The sequence below is a fragment of the Protopterus annectens genome, chromosome 3.part0, assembly GCF_019279795.1.
Source record: "Protopterus annectens isolate FY-2018-M chromosome 3.part0, PAN1.0, whole genome shotgun sequence".
NCBI lineage: Eukaryota > Metazoa > Chordata > Ceratodontiformes > Protopteridae > Protopterus > Protopterus annectens.
Genome location: NC_056731.1, coordinates 424,807,957 through 424,828,282, shown reverse-complemented (window position 1 = coordinate 424,828,282; position 20,326 = coordinate 424,807,957). Strand labels below are relative to the sequence as shown.

General features: G+C 42.1%; 1 protein-coding gene across 1 annotated transcript in view; it reads left to right on the top strand.

Moving 5' to 3' along the window:
• F13A1 (coagulation factor XIII A chain) overlaps positions 1-20,326 on the top strand; it is a 1,111,088-nt gene that overhangs the window by 1,006,004 nt on the left and 84,758 nt on the right. Inside the window, exon 14 of the mRNA XM_044064861.1 lies at positions 2,092-2,228. Coding sequence (XP_043920796.1) covers positions 2,092-2,228 — 137 coding nt within the window. The remainder of the gene's footprint in view (positions 1-2,091; positions 2,229-20,326) is intronic.

Here is a 20,326-nt window from a genome sequence, read left to right as displayed (position 1 = left end):
TTGTGGCACATCATTTTAGCTTTTGTGATTTACCCAAAAGTTTTCCCATTGCACATAAAGATTGTTTTCCATTGGAGTGTCACACTGAACAATGCACAACCACAAATGTTTTGCATTGGTTAGTTATGTTGTGGAACTCTTCAATGCAAGACAATGTTAATTACAATGGAGGAATTCTTATATTACTTTTGTTATTTTACAGGAAGTCCCCACAGCAAACACACCCCACACACACACACACACACACACACACACACACACACACACACACACACACACACACACACACACACACACACACACACACACACACACACACACACACACACACACACATTAATTCACAGGAGCATCAGAAGTACCAAAAACAGAATTTCTAAATTAAAATCTTTAAGACAAAACGAGTTGCAACTCCAGAAATGTCATCCACTGTAATGTATCATTAAAGTCTGTAAGGCGAAGTAAAGTGAACATTTTCTACAACATTCTTAGAATTATGAGAAAATTATTTTTGAAATATATGCAACAAACATCTTATTTTTGAATAACATGCTAGCAGCTGGACATCATGATGATGTTTTCTTTATTTATCCTGTGTTCACCTTATTACTTATTGTACACTACCAGCCTCTTTTAAAGGGTGGTATTTTTCCTGACTAGGGTTAGTTTGGCCTGGGCATAAAGGAAATTTCTCTCTTTTTTTTTAAAGTGCTGTGAGGTTTTTTTACATCCACCTGAGCTGCCAACAACTCATTTATATGGGAACCCTGTTTAGCTTCACATCCAAAGATCACTACATTCAGGAGTGCAGCACCTGATGAATGAATCTAGTACTCTGAGGGAGAATAGAATCCCCAGCTTTCTGATCTTCAAAATAAAGTGGGCTGCCTATTGATATGCACTGAGCTAGATCTAAAACAAGTGTTTAAGTATGGGTTTTTAATCATTACCTAGTTGTGTTCAAGGAATGGATTAAGAGAGTACAGATGTGACTGCAAGTGCCCTTAGCTGATTTTGTTTCTGTATTTTATTGTTTTTTTTTAGACTTGCATTTAGTTTTTCCCTCTAATACCATATACAAAACACAGGACTAGATCCCTAACAGACCAAGCACTTACACATTTGTCATGACAGGTAGTTGCACACATTCTCAAGGAAATTTATTATTCTGGGGTCTATATTATATCCTCAAAAGCTGTAAACCACTAACGCTATTTACAGCAAAAATGCTGTACATCAAATTCACCATTGTGGGGGGCTGTGCCCTCCACACCCCCATCTAATTATATATACCACCTCCGAGATCGCACTACAGTGAGGATAGGGCAAATTTTCCAATCTTCACTGTAGTGCGATCTCACTATTTACAGTTCGCTTCATGGCATTTTCGCTGTAAATAACATTTACTGCTTACAGCTTTCGAGGATGTAATATAGACCATTCTGTACTACTGTACTAATGTGGACTCTGATAAAGGAGTTAGATGCATTTAGAGTCATAAATGAAATTAATTATGTGTGATATCTGGGAATTTATTCTAAACAAAAGTAGGTATATAGAAATAAAACAATGAGAAAGGAGGTCAAGTGAAAAGAAATAATAACAGTTCAAAAATATCCATCCACACTTTGAAAGCTAGGCAAACATAAAGAAGTTTGGAATAACATCATGTGAATTAAGCTAACCTCGTTTAGTACACAAAGTGTCATCTGTAAAATTCATCTACTTTTTGACTTTAACTATTCTTCAGTTGCCATTTATTGTATTTGGGAGGTTGTCATTTTCCATGCATGTCCTATAATCAAATCTATGCAGTGAACAGAAAGAAAGTAGCAACAGCTGCAAATAGAAGCCATAGCATAGCAGGAAGTAGTTTCAGGTTCTTTTCCTTATAACAAAATATTTTCCTGGCACGTTAGGAAGTCTGTCGGTTTTCATTTGCTTCTGTCACTACCTTAGGAGTGTACCACTGAATATAATTCTAGTTTTGAACTGCGTTCTTCGTGTAATGCTTACAATGAAGCAGAAACACAATTCTGTTGTGCAATACATTATACTGATTACTCTTCTTTTACTTTTTTTTCCCTTAAGGTGCTTGGGGAACCTGTAACAAGAAATGAAATTACTATATTGGTTGAATTTACAAACCCTGTCAAGAGACCTTTGGAAAATGTAAACCTTCGTATTGAGATGCCTGGAAATATGAGATCCAAAACAACTAAATACAGGTATGAAACAGTAAATTAATAATAAGTAAGTAAATAAATAAATAAACCACTCACTTTACTATATGAGCAGCAACATGCAGCATGTAAGTAACAAAATCATATAGCACGATTACAGGTTCTAATACTCAAGCCTGGCACTGATAGACGTAATACATTACTGAATGGGGAACTTTAGATATGCCATATCAACTATGTGTATATGTATATATATATATATATATATATATATATATATATATATATATATATATATATATATATATATATATATATATATATATATATATATATATATATATGATTATATCAGCAAATCTTGAAAAGCAAAACAGTCATATAATAGAACTAAAAAAAAAAAAAAGAACAACTGTGCAATGGTTGACCCCTGATAGTACACACACACACACACACACACACATAATTGCAAGTGCAAGAGAAGCAGCCCTACAGCTGTGATCTTGACAAAAAATTCAGACACATGTATAAACCAAAAATAAAAATATACTCCCATTAAAGTAGAGGCTTTGCTTCCACTCCACTTTAGCTATATGTACTATCATCATCATGGTAGCAAAACCCGTATGAGATGGCAGTCAGCTCACCTAAGCAAAACTTTAGGGAAGGTTGGCACAACGGTACAAACACAAGCTGCAGGGTTTGATTCTTATATGGGTTAATTGGCTAGGCTTAAAATGGCCCACAAAGACAGTCAGCCTAGTAATAATCTATGAACCTATGAACTTGTCCCTGTATACAAGGTAGGTGTTTTATAGAATTGTGAAACTTCACTTTATGGTCAACTATCTGAAATTTTGACAAAATGCACTATAATTATACTTCAACTGTCTTGTTACATATGGAACATTCACAACAGCGAATGTCAAAAGAGCAAACACTTTAGAGCGGATCCAAAGTGATTGGAAATATGACACAAACCCACCCCCTTGCAAAAACATTGCATTTTTTTCAGTCCTTTCTAGATCAATGTTTTGGTTTTTGACAATTAGGTTGTGATCATTGTAGGATTGACTAATTGTCATTTTGATGGAAGTGTATGCTTCCATATATATATAAATATATAAACAGACAAATACATAGATAAATATGATTAATTAAAGAAACAACAAATACTAAAATGTTTGAATAAATAAGATTGCTCCAAAATGATAGAAGCAATTAAGAAATTTAAAAACTGTTATTTGCTGAGGGGCAAACACCTCTGTACCTCTTACACCCTCTGCTAATTATATGTGCTAACTCCAAGATTGCCCAACTGTGGGAAAAGGGCAGATTCCTACAGCCCACAATACTGCAGTCCTGCATACTCACAAAAAGCAGATATTAAGAGAATTCAGTCTCTTAAGCCAGCAAAAGAACATTTGGTAGTTTGATCGTTCAACTAAGTGAAATGCAACTATACATATATATGTATATATCCCCAGGATTCAGCAAGCACTGCATGGTGTGCCGGAATGCAGGAATAGTGCAAGAGCTGCTGCACGCAATACGGCCGATGAGCGATCCAGGAATGAGCTCCCGGGACGTGCACGAGCACTCCAACACTATTCCTGCACGGACACAGCTCCTGTATGCTAATTACCCCATTTGCAGATGAAAACCATGCAAATGAGATGAATTAGTGATCCATTTCTGCAAATTACAAAACGGAGGCATGACAACTTCAAAGAAAGCACGTATTCAATGTAGTAGGCATGCCAGTGGCCAAATATATGGCCATTGGCATGGTAAATAATTGCAAAATTATACAAAATAACTTTTATTTTTTTTTGCCATATTTCAGCCATTTAAGTGTAGGGCAGCTGTGCGCAAATGCGATCGGCCTGAAAAAAAAAAAGTTGGAAATAAGCATTTAAACTAAAATCAGCATTCTGCCATAATAGTTAATGGCATGCAGAAGACAACAATACCATTGAATAGTAGTTGCTAAGGGGGAAGGCTGAGTGTCAGTCTTGTAACCATGCACTAGCAGTCAGTTTTATGCAAATGAGGGGATCGATACTGAATAACAGATTTTCCCTCAGTGTTAGCTAGCACCCACCATATAAGTGCAGCAACACCATGGTGCAAGCTTAAGAGGTAGATGGGGAGTGTCATGCATGCTGTAAGCTTATTATAGCTCTGTGACCAGTATTTGCCCTTAGCTAAGCACAGCTAAGGAAGGGGGTGTGTCTGAGGCTGCCTAGCAGTGTTTACATTGCCTAAAAGAGTGTGCGCACTGGGTTTTAAACAAAAAAAAAAAAACAGGAAATAGCAGCTCTGTTCACATCTGAGCACTGGGTATGTGTGGCGTGCCTCGGGGCTTAAACGGGAAGACAATGGGAAGGGAAAACTGCAGTAGGAAGGCAATCAAGGAGAACTAGCATATCTGGCAGGTAAAATGTATCAGAAACAGCCAGTTACACAGGCAGCAGACCAGCCCAGCTCAGCACACTACTATAAACTATGCCAACACTTTCACTCTGTTTTTTCCCACAAATTCTATGCCACCGGTATACACAGATGGGGAAATTTTGCCGGACAAAACTAACAAAATGATAGGGACTGCTGTCACTCTCTTACATCAATATGTGGAAGAGGCTGAGGGTGGAGAGGTTGAGAATGCTGACGACCAACCCACAGTGAGGAGGAGAGTGTACAGACTCAGGGTAACCTACCAGGGGCTACATGAGCTGGAGATAGTGGAGCGCTATAGGGTGGACAGGGACATCCTACAGCAAGTTGTTGATCTGTGCCGGCCACGCCTCACACACAGAGCCAACAGAGGGGAACCCATCCCAGTGGATATCAAGGTATGTGTAGGCTTAAGAATACTACCCACAGGTACCTTCCAAAGGCCAACTGGGGATATCATGGGGATGTCACAGGCATCAGCATCCAGGGTACTCCACCAGTTCCTGGATGCCATGTCAGCACATGCCAGTGAGCACATATATTTCTCCAACACCCGTGAGGAATTTACCAGCAATATGTGTCTCTTCCACCAAATAGCAGAATACCCTGAGGTAGTGGGTGATGTAGACTGCACACACATACACATCAAAGCACCACCTGCCGAGTGGGGTAGGGTCTACATAAACCGCAAGGGCTTCCCCTCCATCAACTACCAGAATGTTCTTCGTGTTTCACTGTTGCAGTCATTACATTTGGGTAATCTGCTGGCAGGTTGCCCTCAGTCGGCCTGAATTCCAAAGTCTTTGGTCCTGCGTCGGTTGCTGTCTCCTCTTCCATGACGTCAGGTCGTCAGAGGTATAAAACATGCAGCCGACACCATTTTTTTTAGTCTTTCTTGCCACGCGGTGTCTGAAGCAGAAGAATTTCACAAGTGCCGGTCGGCCGACTACTGAAATATTCGAGTTTGAGTTTCAGAACCGAAGTCTTCACTAAAGCTAAGTACCCCGTTGGGGAAACTTTTTTTTCTTGCTCCATACCGATGTCAGAAAAAGTTAATAATTGTATTACTTGTGGGAAGCAAATATCTCATAAGGATTTCCATTTATACTGTATTCCTTGTCTAGGCCCTGATCACAAAGTGCCTGGCTGTCGGTTTTGTGCTAGATTTAACCAACGCACTATTAAGCACCGGTATATTTTTGCCTCAAAGTATTTTGGAAACAGATTTAACTACCCAGAAATGTCGTCGGATAGCAATCCGACTACCGGAGTACATAAAAAATGCAAAGAAAAGGACAAAGAAAAGCAGTTGAGATCCAAAACCGATGACGAAGCTTCTCCTAAGCCAGGCGCCGGTTTGCCAGTACTCAGTGAGGTGCTTTCACACCCCTGATACCCGTTACCTTTGAGTCGCAGGTGTCTACCGACACCCATGTGGAGTCCGGCATGCCACAAGATACTCAAGGTATTGGAACGATGGATGTATCTCCCTCGGATGGGTCCGGAGCCGCTGAGCAGGCACCAGTTTCTGAGGGTGTATTCAGACCTCAACATTTGTATATCAAACCGTTGACAGCTACAAAACCAAAGACTAAAGCAATTTCTAAACCTAAAAAACCGACGCATGAGCCACGTGCACAGGACTCTGTGCCTAAAAAACAAATGATCAAAATGGCTGAAGACCTTATTACCTTAATCAGGGGTACCCATCCCCCTCCAGATAAGAGGCCTAGGCAAAGCACTGATTATGAATCTTCAGATCAGGTTTCTATTTCTTCTGATTCCTCTTCTGATCAGGAATTATCTATACCTCCCTATGAGGATTCTGATGCAGAGGAATCTATACCATCTGCTTCTCCTCATGAGGATTATTTATTCAGGGAAACCTTGCATACTTTGAGGAAGCATTTTCACTGGGAGAGTCAAGATTTCTCAGAATCAAAAAAGAGGCTCGGGGATTTCCTTCTTCTCCCTCAGCACAGGCCTTTAGCCATTCCCCCTGTTTTAGACATTGTGGATGATGTGTTTTTTGAGTCAAGCCTGTCCCCTGACTCTTTACCTCTGACTCCCAGTAAGCCTGACAGGTATTACAGGGTCCCTGACTCACATAAATTTTTATTTAGAAACCCAGCTGTTGACCCTGAAACTATTTCACAGGGTCCAAAGGGAGTTAAGGCCTCAACAGCAAAAAATCCTACCTCCTCTGACAGAAATTCAAGGACACTGGACAGATGGGGAAAAAAGGTTTATACATCTGCAACCTTGGCAGTCAGAGCCTTAAACTGTCAATTTCATATGCTTAAGTATCAACAACATGTTATGGGATTGCTGAAACAGAAAATAATGTTGATTTCTGAATGTGCAGAATATAAAGAAATGCAGGAATTATTGCATGCAGCTGAACAAGTTGGAAAGCATACTTTGCAATGTGGTTTTGACTCCTTAGAGGCCTCCTGCAGGGCCGCAGTTACTGGATCTGTGATTAGGAGGCATGCCTGGCTAAAGGAACAAAATTTGCCTGATCATGTTAAAGCTAAATTGCTAGATGCTCCTTTACAGCATGATACTCTGTTTGGTATTAAGGCAGAAAAGGTTTTAAAGAAAATGAAAGACAAAGCTTAGTCTATGCAAACTGTTAAAGACTTCTTACAAGTGCAGGCACCAAGATTCAGTAGACACTGGCCTACAAAGAATTGGTCCTTTCCTGTGTCAGACAGAGCTCAAATTGGCAAATCCAGATGCCCTAAGGGCTCCAGATACCAGGCACAAGATTCATACAGGTCAAAGCAATGGGGCGCATCCACCTCCAAATCTGGAGGAGGTAAAGCACAAACCTACAGAAAACAGTCCCAATGACTTCCCTCTGCCTACACCAAGCACTCATCTTTTGGCAGCACCCGTAGGGGGAAAATTAGCACTTTTTGCTCAAAATTGGCAGTTAATAACCTAGGACAAGTGGGTACTAAACATAGTATCACAGGGATACAGATTCCATTTCCACACTCTGCCAATGGCAAACGGTTGGCCAGATCTGCCAAAAAATCAATGGGCAGAGGCACAGAAACAGGTTACGTCCTTCATGGATATACGGGCCATTCAACCAGTACCAGAGCAGGAAAAAGGACAAGGTTTTTACTCAAGACTGTTCTTGGTACCCAGAAAGGACAAGGCCTGGTGGCCAATACTGGATTTATCGATTTTGAACACATACCTGGACATTCCAAAATTCAAAATGCTGACTTTGCAGCAGCTTCTGCCCATGCTGGGCAAGAATGCTTGGCTGGTGACATTAGACCTAAAAGAGGCATACCTGCATGTCCCAATAAGGCAATCGTGCAGAAGATACCTCAGATTCAAGACTGGCTTAATGCATTACCAATTCTCTGCACTGCCCTTTGGCTTATCTACTGCGCCCTGGGTTTTCACAATGTACCTGGCACCAGTAATTGCATTTTGCAGACAAAGAAGTATACAAATATATCCTTACTTGGATGACTGTCTCATTCAAGCAGAGAGCAAGGACATTCTTCTTCAACACCTGGCATTTGTGAAAAGGCTTCTAACATGCCTAGGGTACACAATAAATGAAAATAAATCATAGCTGGTACCCTCTCAAAAGATAACATTCCTGGGTGCAAGCTTGAATACAACTGCCCAGATGGCTTACCTCACGCCAGACAAGCAAAGGCAACTGACTACTTACTTCAAACTGATGGCAACAAAAACCCAGTTATCTGCAAGACAAATTCTGCAGGCTTTGGGCTTCATGGCTTCCTGCATCCTACTGATTCCATATGCGAGACTGCATATGAGGAAACTTCAATGGTACCTAAAAAGTTTATGGAGTCAACATTCTCATAGTCTGGAAAGAATGATTCCTCTCATACCCTGCCTACAACAGGAGTTTCTGTGGTGGGCAAAGGCATGTCACCAAAACATGGGATGGCCCTTCACTCTACCCCCTGCCAGCCAAACCTTAACAACAGATGCATCAGTGTATGCATGGGGGGCCCACATGGCAGGAAGATGCATTCCGGGCATATGGACCCCAAAACAAATGCATCTATATATCAACCAGAAAGAGATGCTAGCTGTTCAAAATGTCCTAACAGCCTTCAAGGACTTACTTCATCCAGGACAACTACTGATAAAGATGGACAACACCACGGTCATGTGGTATATAAACAAGCAAGGGGGCACACACTCATATCCCCTTTGCAGATTAGCCATAGCAATGTGGGACACAGCTTTGACCTACCAAATACATCTTCAAGCTCAATTCCTGCCAGGAAAGCAAAATACTCTGGCAGACGACCTAAGCAGAAACCTTATGGACCCTCATGAGTGGAAACTAAATCCACAGGTCTTCAGCATGATAACAGAGAAATGGGGAGCCCAGACATATATCTATTTGTTTCTCCTCAAAATTATCAATTAAAAAAATTCTGCACAAGAACTTATCACAGACAAGCATGGAAAGTGGATGCCCTATCCTTCAGTTGGAAAAACCTATCAGTTTACACCTTTCCCCCGCTGCCTCTTCTTCCCAACGTCCTTCTAAAAGTCAGACAAGAGAAACCAAAGATGATACTAATTGCCCCGGACTAGCCCTGCCAATACTGGTACCCAGTTCTAAGGAACCTGTCTCAATACCCAGCTTGGACCTTACCTCAAATACCTCAACTACTGTCCCAGCAAAACAGTCAGATCCTGCCCAATCAACTACAGACACTGAACATGGCGGCATGGCAGATCATGTAGTGATACAAGCAACTCCTCTCAGTAAAGCTGCGATGGATGTCATTTTGGAAGCCAGAAGGCCTAGTACTAGAAAATCTTATGCTGATAAATGGAAGAGATTCTGTGCTTGGAATCAAGCACAAGGAACTGATACAGCAGAACCAAATATTCCTCAGCTATTACAATACTTAACTGATATGATTGACAAAGGCCTATCTTTCCCATCAAATAATTCCATGCCTGTGCCATTTTGGCTCATTACAATACAGAGCCACCAATTTTTTCTCATCCTTTACTAAAACAGTATCTTAGAGGAGCCAAAAATGTAAGGCCTCCTAGAAGATCACCATTACCTGCATGGGACTTCAATTATGTATTGGAAAAACTCACCCTGCCTCCTTTTGAACCAGCTGCTACCGCTGATATAAAGTTCTTATCCTGGAAAACAGCTCTGCTGCTAGCAATTACTTTAGCAAGAAGAGTCTCAGAGCTACAGGCCGTCATGGCTGTAGAGCCTTTTATCATATTCCACCCAGACAGGGTGTCTCTGAGGACAAATCCCACATTTATGCCTAAGGTGGTGTTCAGTGTGGTACTTAACCAAACAATTCATCTGCCAACCTTTTATCCAAATCCACAGAACAAGGGGGAGAGAATTCTGTATTCCTTGGACATACACAGACAACTAAGATTCTATTTGAGCAGGACTAAAACTCTAAGAAAAACTCAGCAATTACTAGTGACATATGCTGCAGGATCAGAAAGAAAGGCTATTTCAAAGCAGACAATTTCAAAGTGGATAAGCCACTGCATCCGTTTCTGCTTCTTACACCATGTTAAACCTGTGCCCAAGGGCATTAGGTCTCATTCCACCAGAGCTGCAGCTACTTCAGCAGCCTTTCTCAGAGGAGTACCAACCAAAGACATTCTAGAGGCTGCTACTTGGAGTTCTGTTCGCACCTTTACAAAGCATTATCACTTGCCTCTCTACTCTAAGTCCAGGGCAGGCTTTGCCACTGCAGTCCTGCAGGGCCTTATAGCCTCACTTAATGCTGTTTAGCTCCAGCCGTCCAACCATATCTTAGGATTCTACCCAAATGTCATGACTGCAACAGTGAAACATGAAGAACATAGTACAGTTGTGTACACTTACCATAAATGTAGATGTTCGAGTGTATTCACTGTTGCAGTCCAGGTTACCCGCCCGCCATCCCCCAGTCATTCTGCAGTTTATCTTTCCCTCTCTGTCTTCTACAACCTATGTGTATTTGCTTGTAGATGAAGGTAAAGTTTATATTGATGCATGTGTGTATATATATATACATATATATATATATATATATATATATATATATATATATATTTATATATTTTTGCTACCTTTTTGGGGCACCTGACATCTGGGGCAAGAAAAACTAAAGAAAATGGTGTCGGCTGCATGTTTTATACCCCTGACCACCTGACGTCATGGAAGAGGAGACCGCAACCGACGCAGGACCCAAGACTTTGGAATTCAGGCCGACTGAAGGCAACCTGCCAGCAGATTATCCAAATGTAATGACTGCAACAGTGAATACACTCGAACATCTACATTTATGGTAAGTGTACACAACTGTACTTTGTGTGCGATGCCCAGGGCATTATAATGAATGTGTGTGCTGGCAGCCCTGGAAGCTGTCACATCTCCCACATCTGGCATATGACACAGCTGTACCAGAGATTTGCCAATGGGGACATCCTGTATGGCCACCTAGTGGGGGATGCTGCTTACGCACTGGAGCTGTGGCTGATGACACCCATCTGAAATCCACACACACCAGAACAAGAACTCCATAATGAGGCACATGCACAAACGAGAATCGTAATAGAGCATGTGTTTGGGATGCTCAAGTCATGGTTCCGGTGCCTGGACATATCTGGTGGAGCCTTGCAGTTCTCTCCAGCTACATGTACACAAATTTTCATTGTATGTGCCATGCTACACAATGTGATACTTCAGAAACAGCTGCAGCATGAACAGCATGGGGCAGGGCCACACAGCCCCCCACCTTTGCCAAGGCCAGCACAGGCACAGAGTGACTCAGAGGAGGAACAACCTGAGCCTGCCCATGTAGGCAGAAGGAGGCATGCCCAGTATGCCCAGGCTTTGGCAAAGAGGCAACGCATAGCACATACACTGGCATGGTAGGAACCCAGGGAATGACACCTCTCTCTGACTCACACGTACAGTAAAAGGGATGCCAAATATGACACTACCTGTGCTTTACCATGTATAAGGAGTGTACTTTGTGCATCTGACATAGTCAGCCCTCCAGCACCATCCTCAATACTGGCACAGCCACAAGTAACTCACTCTTCCTATCAATTGCTGAATAAAGTAGCATGTTCTGCTAGTCATAGCTGTGATATGGATGTGAGCATGCAAGGGAATCGGGTGGCTGAATGGGATGGCAGCATATAGTGGGCATCTATATGGGCAGCATGGAATCCATAACAAATACTGCTGTCAACAAAGCAGACAGTACTAGAAAAGATGACAGATTCCACTGAAGTACATGTGGTGGCCCAAATGTGTGTCCATAGGACACATACATGCATATCAGTGAGGTTCACATACCCAACAACAGCCTCAGCCAGCAGGACAGGTGTAGATGGCCATAACAAAAGGCTGTGCTAAGGCCTCCAATTAATGGCAATGGATAACAGACCCCCTTCTGACCTACACAGACAGACTACAACAAGTCAGGCAGTTGTATGTTAATTTTGCAGGGTATGAAGTCTGAAACTGAAATGTAGGTCAGTAAAACCTAAGATCTGTACTCTACTGATATGCCTCTAGTCTGCATGATAGGTCAGAAGACAAAACGAAATGAAAGCCAACAGAGTACCTGAAATACCAGTACTGTCATAGCAAATGTGTACAGTTGTCAGGTGCCCCCCCCCCACAATCCTATGTAGAAATGCAGTAACATGTACGAGTGGGGTGAATAACAGTGGAGCACAAATTACTGAGCTGGCCCAATTTACAGGCTAGAGTTGCATGTGTACAATATGCAGGGCTCTGTGTATTAGGTTGTTGTGTGTTGTACATTGTGTGGAAGTAGTCAGCATGTAGGCATGGAGAATTGTGTCCTGGTGGCCTATGGTCACTACTGCTGATGACAGGGCCATGTTCTGACAACTGCAGTGCCAACCACAATGCATCCCAGCAAGACCCAATTCAGCAGTCATCCATACTCATTGTTCAGATGTCAGTATCTGTCACCATCTGAAAGATGGACATGCCATGAATGTGAGCCCAAACATGCACACAGTACACAGGTGAAAGTACCCTAGACAGAGTACCTAAAATGTGACTGTCAACTGCACACACCTTTGGAATTATACATACAGGTTAGCAGCACATTAGTTGTCTGTGTAGCATGGAAAATTGATGTATTCTGGCCAATCACTGGCAAACCACAAAAGGCACATTTATGAAGTAATGAGAGAATGCCTATTTCCCCACACAAGGCAGCATAAGGGGGGAATGTCCCAGGTATATCTGTGAGTCAGCTGCAAGAAGCCTCCATATCACAATACACTCAGCTCACCCCGCCATCATCCACAGGTTTATCACAGGTTATATCCCTGCTGTTGGGAATGAGTACAGCATGACCCCCACTTCTGTATGGGAGTATCCACAGAATACAGCATGCTGAAGAGGTTTTTTTATGCAGGTGTGTCCGTATTCCTAGCTGTAAGCAGCACCCTGCCAGCATCCAGACCAATGGATTAATATGGACAGCAACTATTGCCATTAACACCTTGCACGCTTACCCTGTCACCCCAGGGGAATCCAGTGGCTTAGGGACTGTAGGAGTGACAGAATGCACTGGCCTGCTACAGATGGCCTGCATCACTACCAAATGACCTACCATACTGCCAATCTATGTTATCTCATGGGGTCCCAAATAACAACATAACACAGTCCACTGAACACAAATACAAGGCCATGTTGACAAATCCCAGTAGCATGCCCACCATGTCCTACTGCATGAACCATGGACCAACCCCTAAATAATGCTGGGATGAAGGGACAACTATAGGGAAACTTTGCAGGTATCACTTGCATAATGTTAGGAAGAGGATAGAATAACAGAGTGGGGGGGTGTAGAAGCAGGAACATCATGGAGTTAGTGAAGTCTGAAACTCTGTGTGCCCATACTACCCCTGCCTGCAAACCCAGTAATGGGTGGCTACAAACCCACTCATAAACCACAATGTAAAGGGGAACTGAAGAGATATATGAGCCCTGCATCTGGGTAACCTGGGTTAATCTGTACAGTTGAGAGGTATGGTCACAGCAGGATGTGGCCATTCTGTTATGTCGATAGATGTACAAGCAGGGGATCCTCAGCCACCACAGTACCAAGGTGCTGGACCATTTAAACAGATCCATCAGCAAGTGTCTGCAGCTACCCCTCCAGAATGGCATGAGTGTGCAAGAATATGTAGGCTGCAGACCACAATACTGGATACAGCTTCATTCATCTTCTATTTCCTTGGAAATAATTGTGAGCAAATAAGTATATCTGTTGGTAGTTGATGACATAATACATCACAGTGTAAAACAGTACATGCCTGAATATCTCTGCTAACACCAACCATGTAACACAAGTAGCACAGACGCCCATTGTGACAACTTATTGTCAACCTATCTACAGATATCCTGCAGAAACAAGTTACTAGCTGTAGGTGTAGAAGACAGAATCCTGCACTGGAGTAAAACCTACCTGGAATGGATTCACACACTCAATACAAAAGGTTATACTGGGCATGCTCCTACACTTAGAGATATGAAGCCCATGTCTGACAACAACAGTGGACTATACATATCTGTCAGTCGCAGGTGTCTGTGCACACACACCACATTGCCCACCATTCATGCTTTGCACACACATTGGCTAGGAATATTCACACATATCCAAGGCCATCACACACTATAGTAGGTCAAACATACACGCACAGAGATGTGGGGAAGAGAGAGGCAGACAGTGATAGAGATTGCCATCATGAGTCCTGTCCCACCCACCACACAGCCAATTGGCCAATATCACATGATGTGCTGATGTCAATCACTGTAGACATTTGCTTTTGGTTGCCCTCAACTCTGTAGTGTCTGTTGTGCTTGTGATAACTGTGTAACATGATAGTACAGATCAGTATTCATGTAGCATTTGTATACCCAGTCCTGTCAAATGTAAAGTTGTGTGTGACTGAGTGTTGTGTGTGTGTTCCCAGAGGGATGGTTTATGGCCCATTCACACACACTGCACTTCCCATAGGTCATGTTAGCTTGCATACTGATGTCAGTCACCTTGAAATAACCCTCTGACCAATTATCAGCCCCATAATCTCTATGGCGCATGCGATAACTGTGTAATGCTGTAGTGTAATGTACTAGTTAGCTAGGAGATCTAATCCCAGACATTGTAACTATGTGTGTGTGTGTGTGTGTGTGTGTGTGTGTGTGTGTGTGTGTGTGTGTGTGTGTGTGTCGAGATTAGTTATTTTGAGGCCATTCACAGTCACTTTACCTCTCATTGCCCTACTTTAGCAAGTCTACTGATGTCAGTCACCTTGAAATACCCCTTTGAATAAAGGCTAGCACTGTAAGCTCCGTGGTGCATTTGATAAATGTGGCATGCTGTAGTGTAATATACTAGTCAAGTAGGAGTTCTAATCCCACACATGGCAACTGTGAAACTCTGTGTGTGTGTAGATGTTAATGATTTTGAGGCCATACTACACCTCTCATTGCCCTACTTTAGCAAGCCTGCTGATGTCAGTCACCTTGAAATACCCCTTTGGACAAGGGCTTGCATTGAAAGCTCTGTGGCATGTGCGATAACTGCATAATGGTATAGTATAATATACTAGTCAGGTAGGAGGCCTCATCCCAAACATGGCAACTGTGAAACTCTGTGTGTGTAGAGACTATTGATTTTGAGGCTATTCACAGTTACTACACCTCCCATTGCCCTATATTAGCAAGCCTGCTGATGTCAGTCACCTTGAAATATCCCTTTGGAGAAGGGCTAGCCCTATAAGCTCACGTCTTGTGCAATAACTGCATAATGCTATAGTGTAACATACTAGTCAGGTAGGAGTTCTAATCCCAGACATGTCAACTGTGAAACTCTGTGTGCAGATGATTTTGAGGCCATTCACAGTCACTACACCTCCCATTGCCCTACTTTAGAAAGCCTGCTGATGTCAGTCACCTAGAAATACCCCTTTGGACGAGGGCCAGCCCTGTAAGTTCTGTGGTGCATGCCATAAATGCGAAACAATTTAATAGAAGTAACTGCACATGTGTGGGTTTGAATCTCATTGGTGGCAAGTGTTTGTGTGTGTATGTCAAAAGAGTTTGGCCCCATGTACAGCCAGTACACATCTCAGAGCTTGACTTTAGCAGTCCTGCAGATATCATCCACCTAATAAGTACCTGTTGCCAACCCACAACCATGTCAGGTCAGTGGTGCATGTGGTAAATGTTTAACATAATGGCGCATAAAGATTGTTAGAGGTTTGAACTTCACCCCTGGCAGATGTAAATGTGTGATTAGGGTAAAGTTATTTTTGGGATTTGTCACCCACTACATCACCCAATGCCAGTATTTACAAGGCCGGTGATGTTCTTCACCTTAGAAGTACCTTGGGACAACATCCATCCATTAAGCTCCATGGCACATGCGATAAATGCGGTACACTGTACTAACAATGCATAGCTAGGTAGGGGATTGAATCTCAATACTAACAAGTGTGTCTGTGAGTGTGTGTGTGTGTGTGTGTGTGTGTGTGTGTGTGTGTGTGTGTGTGTGTGTGTGTGTGTGTGTGTCTGTTATCAGTATCCTGTGTGGAGGTTGTTGTGATCCTGTTAATAACAGGATGCATTGTGGGGTGTGTTTTGCTAAATTATTATATTGAGGACCTACTATATGAGACAGTCTCCACCTTACAAGGACAACAGATGTCAAACACCAGAGAGACTGGTGTAGACAATTCATAGCCCTACATGTGACATTATGGATCGGTGACCAATATAGGCAACCCTTGTATTACTCAGAGAACACTCTCCAACCATGTCTCATACACAAACACACTTGGCTAGGCAACAACCATTATATTGGTAGTTCCCTGCGTATTGCCCACAGATAGTAACCACTGTGTGATTGCAGTGGACTACATGCCTGTTGGCCAAAACAGTGCCACTGACATCAGAAAGTACTGTGATGTTTAACATCTCCCGACTGTGTTTTGTCCAGCAAGTAAAAGGACATGCCACCCTGTTCCATCCCTACAATAGGCAAATAAATGCTTGCAGTGGTCCTTTTGCTATGTTCCCCACTAGACACCTGTAACAACTGTGGAGTCTACAAATGTAAACCCCAAAAGGAATACCATGCCTTATACACATGCCCTGTATGGACAGACGACACTAACTCCACTGAATACCTGTATCATGCTGTCAATGTAGGTGCAAGCACGACCTCAGTTTCATAGCCAGGTCTCCCCAAGTGAGGTCAGGAATGCTACATCAGAAGATAACAATACACAGCTATATATTATATATATGTAAGTCAATATACAGATATATATATAAATATGTATATAAATATAATTGTGTATGTACATGTATACATATATCTACATATGTGTGTGTGTGTATATATATATATATATATATATATATATATATATATATATATATATATATATATCTCCATATCCTTGTTATGTGTAGACATGACTGTTGTATATACCTTCTCAGATTTATCACACCATATTTATCTGATATGTGTATATTTAGATATAACAACATACTTGATTGAACACTAATATCAGTGACAAGTACTACACAATTGTAGAAGTCAAAGCAGTTGTTCAGTACTATTCAGTATGTGTACTAACATATTGGAAAAAACAACAAACATCTTCACAACTGTGATAGCTTAGTGGTTAACTGCTATGACTATAGTGTCCTGGGTTCAAGACCTGCAAGGGCTGGTTATTTTGTTGTGAGGCAGAACAAGGACCATTGGATACAGAGTGGTTAAGGCAGTTTTGAACAGCTTTAAGTGGGTTTGCCTGATAGTAAGTGCTGCTAACGTACAGTTAAATGAATGGGCGCTTACACCATGTAGGCTTCACTGACCAGTGAGCAAATGTGCTTATCATTTACATTTAAGTAATGCTTATACCTGCTAAGCATATCTCAGCCCTGGCAACTAGTGATCACATTCCAGTCTGATGAAGTAGCATGGTAATGACATCTTTAATAAGTGTATTCAATTCCATGTACATAACATGCTTCTATGTGCTGTCATCACAGTAGCAAGGGGTGTGAGTATACTGTCTGAGACAACTGAGTATATATGGCTAGTACAACAATATTTTCCTTTTTTCTGTGTTTCATACATGGGTAGTATCCAAGGTTATATGTAGTCACATTTGCATGTATTGTATCATTACGTTACTACTGTTAACAGTGCTTTCCCAAGTAAGAGTAGATTGCAGATTGTAGTACTGGAACCATACACCCCCTGCATGCAAAGCTGGACTCTGAGTACTGACTATCATGTTCTTGGTGTGTGAGCTGTGTGTTAAGTACTTGCTACTGGATATTGATCTGATATGTGGATATTAACTGTAGACTACTATGTGTCTAGGACATGTCATTGAGGGCTGCTGTCATGTAGTAATGGCATACCTATCAGTGTCAGACGTCTGTCTGTCAAAACATTAACCCAAATGCATAACCTGTTGGCTAGCTGATTTCTGTCCTCTGTACAGATGTGCAGATGTCAGTTATCCATCTGGGCTGCTGACAGGCAATCTATGCTTGACTGACACTGACATGTCTCCCCAGCTGTGTTATGAATGCCACAGCTAGGAAACCCCACCCTGTATGCACCACATGCCATGGATACCTCAACTAGACTACCACAGTCAACAGAACGTGCTTGGGTACAGGTCTCCAACCCAGACACTGGCCATGTCATGTAAGATATATTGCACACATGTCAATTGGACCACCTCACTGACCCTCTGCAAGAGACAACCAGATAATTGGATGTTGCATTTAACTGTTACCCTGAGGATCACTCATGGTGGCATCAGTTGATAGATCGTCTGCTGACAAATGTCAGGTGGCATGATACCACTGTACCCACATCCCCTACTCTTCTCATCTCTACATGGACAATATCCTGGTACACACCTAAGAACACCTGCACCTATGGACCTTAGTACTGACAAATGTGTCAGTGTGCATTGCTGAGAATAGCAGTGTCTGTGTGTGTGTAAACCTGCAGTTGATAATACCCTGAGGACCTTCTCATACACTACACCCCTCATTGCCATAGTTAAAAATGGCTGCTGCTGTAATGGACATTAAATGTTCCTTGTTACACTCTTCACCCTATTGGCTACATGGAGCTTGCAGTACCAGTAAAACGCTGTTGTACAAATGGCTAGATAGCCATGGGTTACTCACTGAGTCCTGGCAAGTGTGTGTATGTGTGCAAGTGTGTATATTTGTTGGATACAGCATTCTGAGGCCACATTCTCCAAATACAGTACACCTGGCCATACGGTATAAGGCATAGTGATGTTGCTGACATTAGGAGAACCATGACAAACCATCACCCTAGTATCCCTGTGGCATGTGAAATAAATGTGTATCACTGTAGTAGCACTGATGAGATAGACAAGGGGTTGTATTGCAGTCCTGATCAATGTGTGATTGTGGGTATGTCAGAGTATTATCATGGGTTTCATTGAGTAAAATATCCAATGTGGGTTGTGGGTGAAAGGCATACTGTCTTTACACCATGGTACCCCCAGTATTTGTTCTAAGGTCCACTGTATGAGAACCACTGTCACCATCAACCATACAGGTAATTGAGTACACTATCCAGCCCAATGATGCATGTGCTGTGTGCAAATTATCTGTAACAGAATGGACTCACTGACAGGGTAGTTAGCACTGGTAAACCCAGGTCTCTCAGATGTGTATATGACTGTTATGTGTTTGTCAATGTGTATATGACAGTATGGCATAATATGTATTGTCCATTAACACCCAGTACATCCCCCATTACCGTACTGTACAAGGCCTGGTGATGTTCCTCATTTAACAAGAGACTCGGGATACACCTCATCCTAAAAGCTGTGTGGTGTGTGCAGTTAAGGCCCAACACATTAATAGCAATAAGTACCTAGGTAGGTGTTCTACTCTCAGTGTTGCCAAGTAAGTGTGTGTATATGTGAAGGGATTTACTTCAGTTTGCAGACTATACATGTCCCAGGAGGTCATCTGTCTGAGAACTGACTGGCAAATGCTAAGATTTCAAAGGAATCATGTCATGGAAATGTATTCCATCAAAACTAGTAGTAGATGTGTAACTGCCCTCTTCCCCACTGTATAGCTGTACAGTGATACTGGAGTTGGTATATATAGTTGCCTGTCGATGTTGTGGACACAGCCACCCTCATTGGGGTTATTGTTTTGTGTATTCCCACACTTAGTCTGCTGTAATACTGTACAGTGTATGTTAACAGATTAAGTAGTCGTTACTCACACTATGTGCAGCTCTACACCACCCCACACCCTCCAAAGTGTAGGGCTGTGCCACCCACACCAACACACCTATGTTTACCAATGCCGGGATTGGACTAGATTTGGGAAGGGGACATATACCCTGCCAGTACCATTGTCGATGACATTAAAGTAGCAGACAGATTATTTACTGATCTGATGTTTCACCCATTATGTCTTGGTGGAATTACCTAGGCTAAAATAGGTTCGCTGCAAAATTAAGTACAGCCATGTGTACATTATTCTCTGAGTATTGCATCAACACCAAAGCCTCTGTGTGTGTGTTATACGCAAACATGTG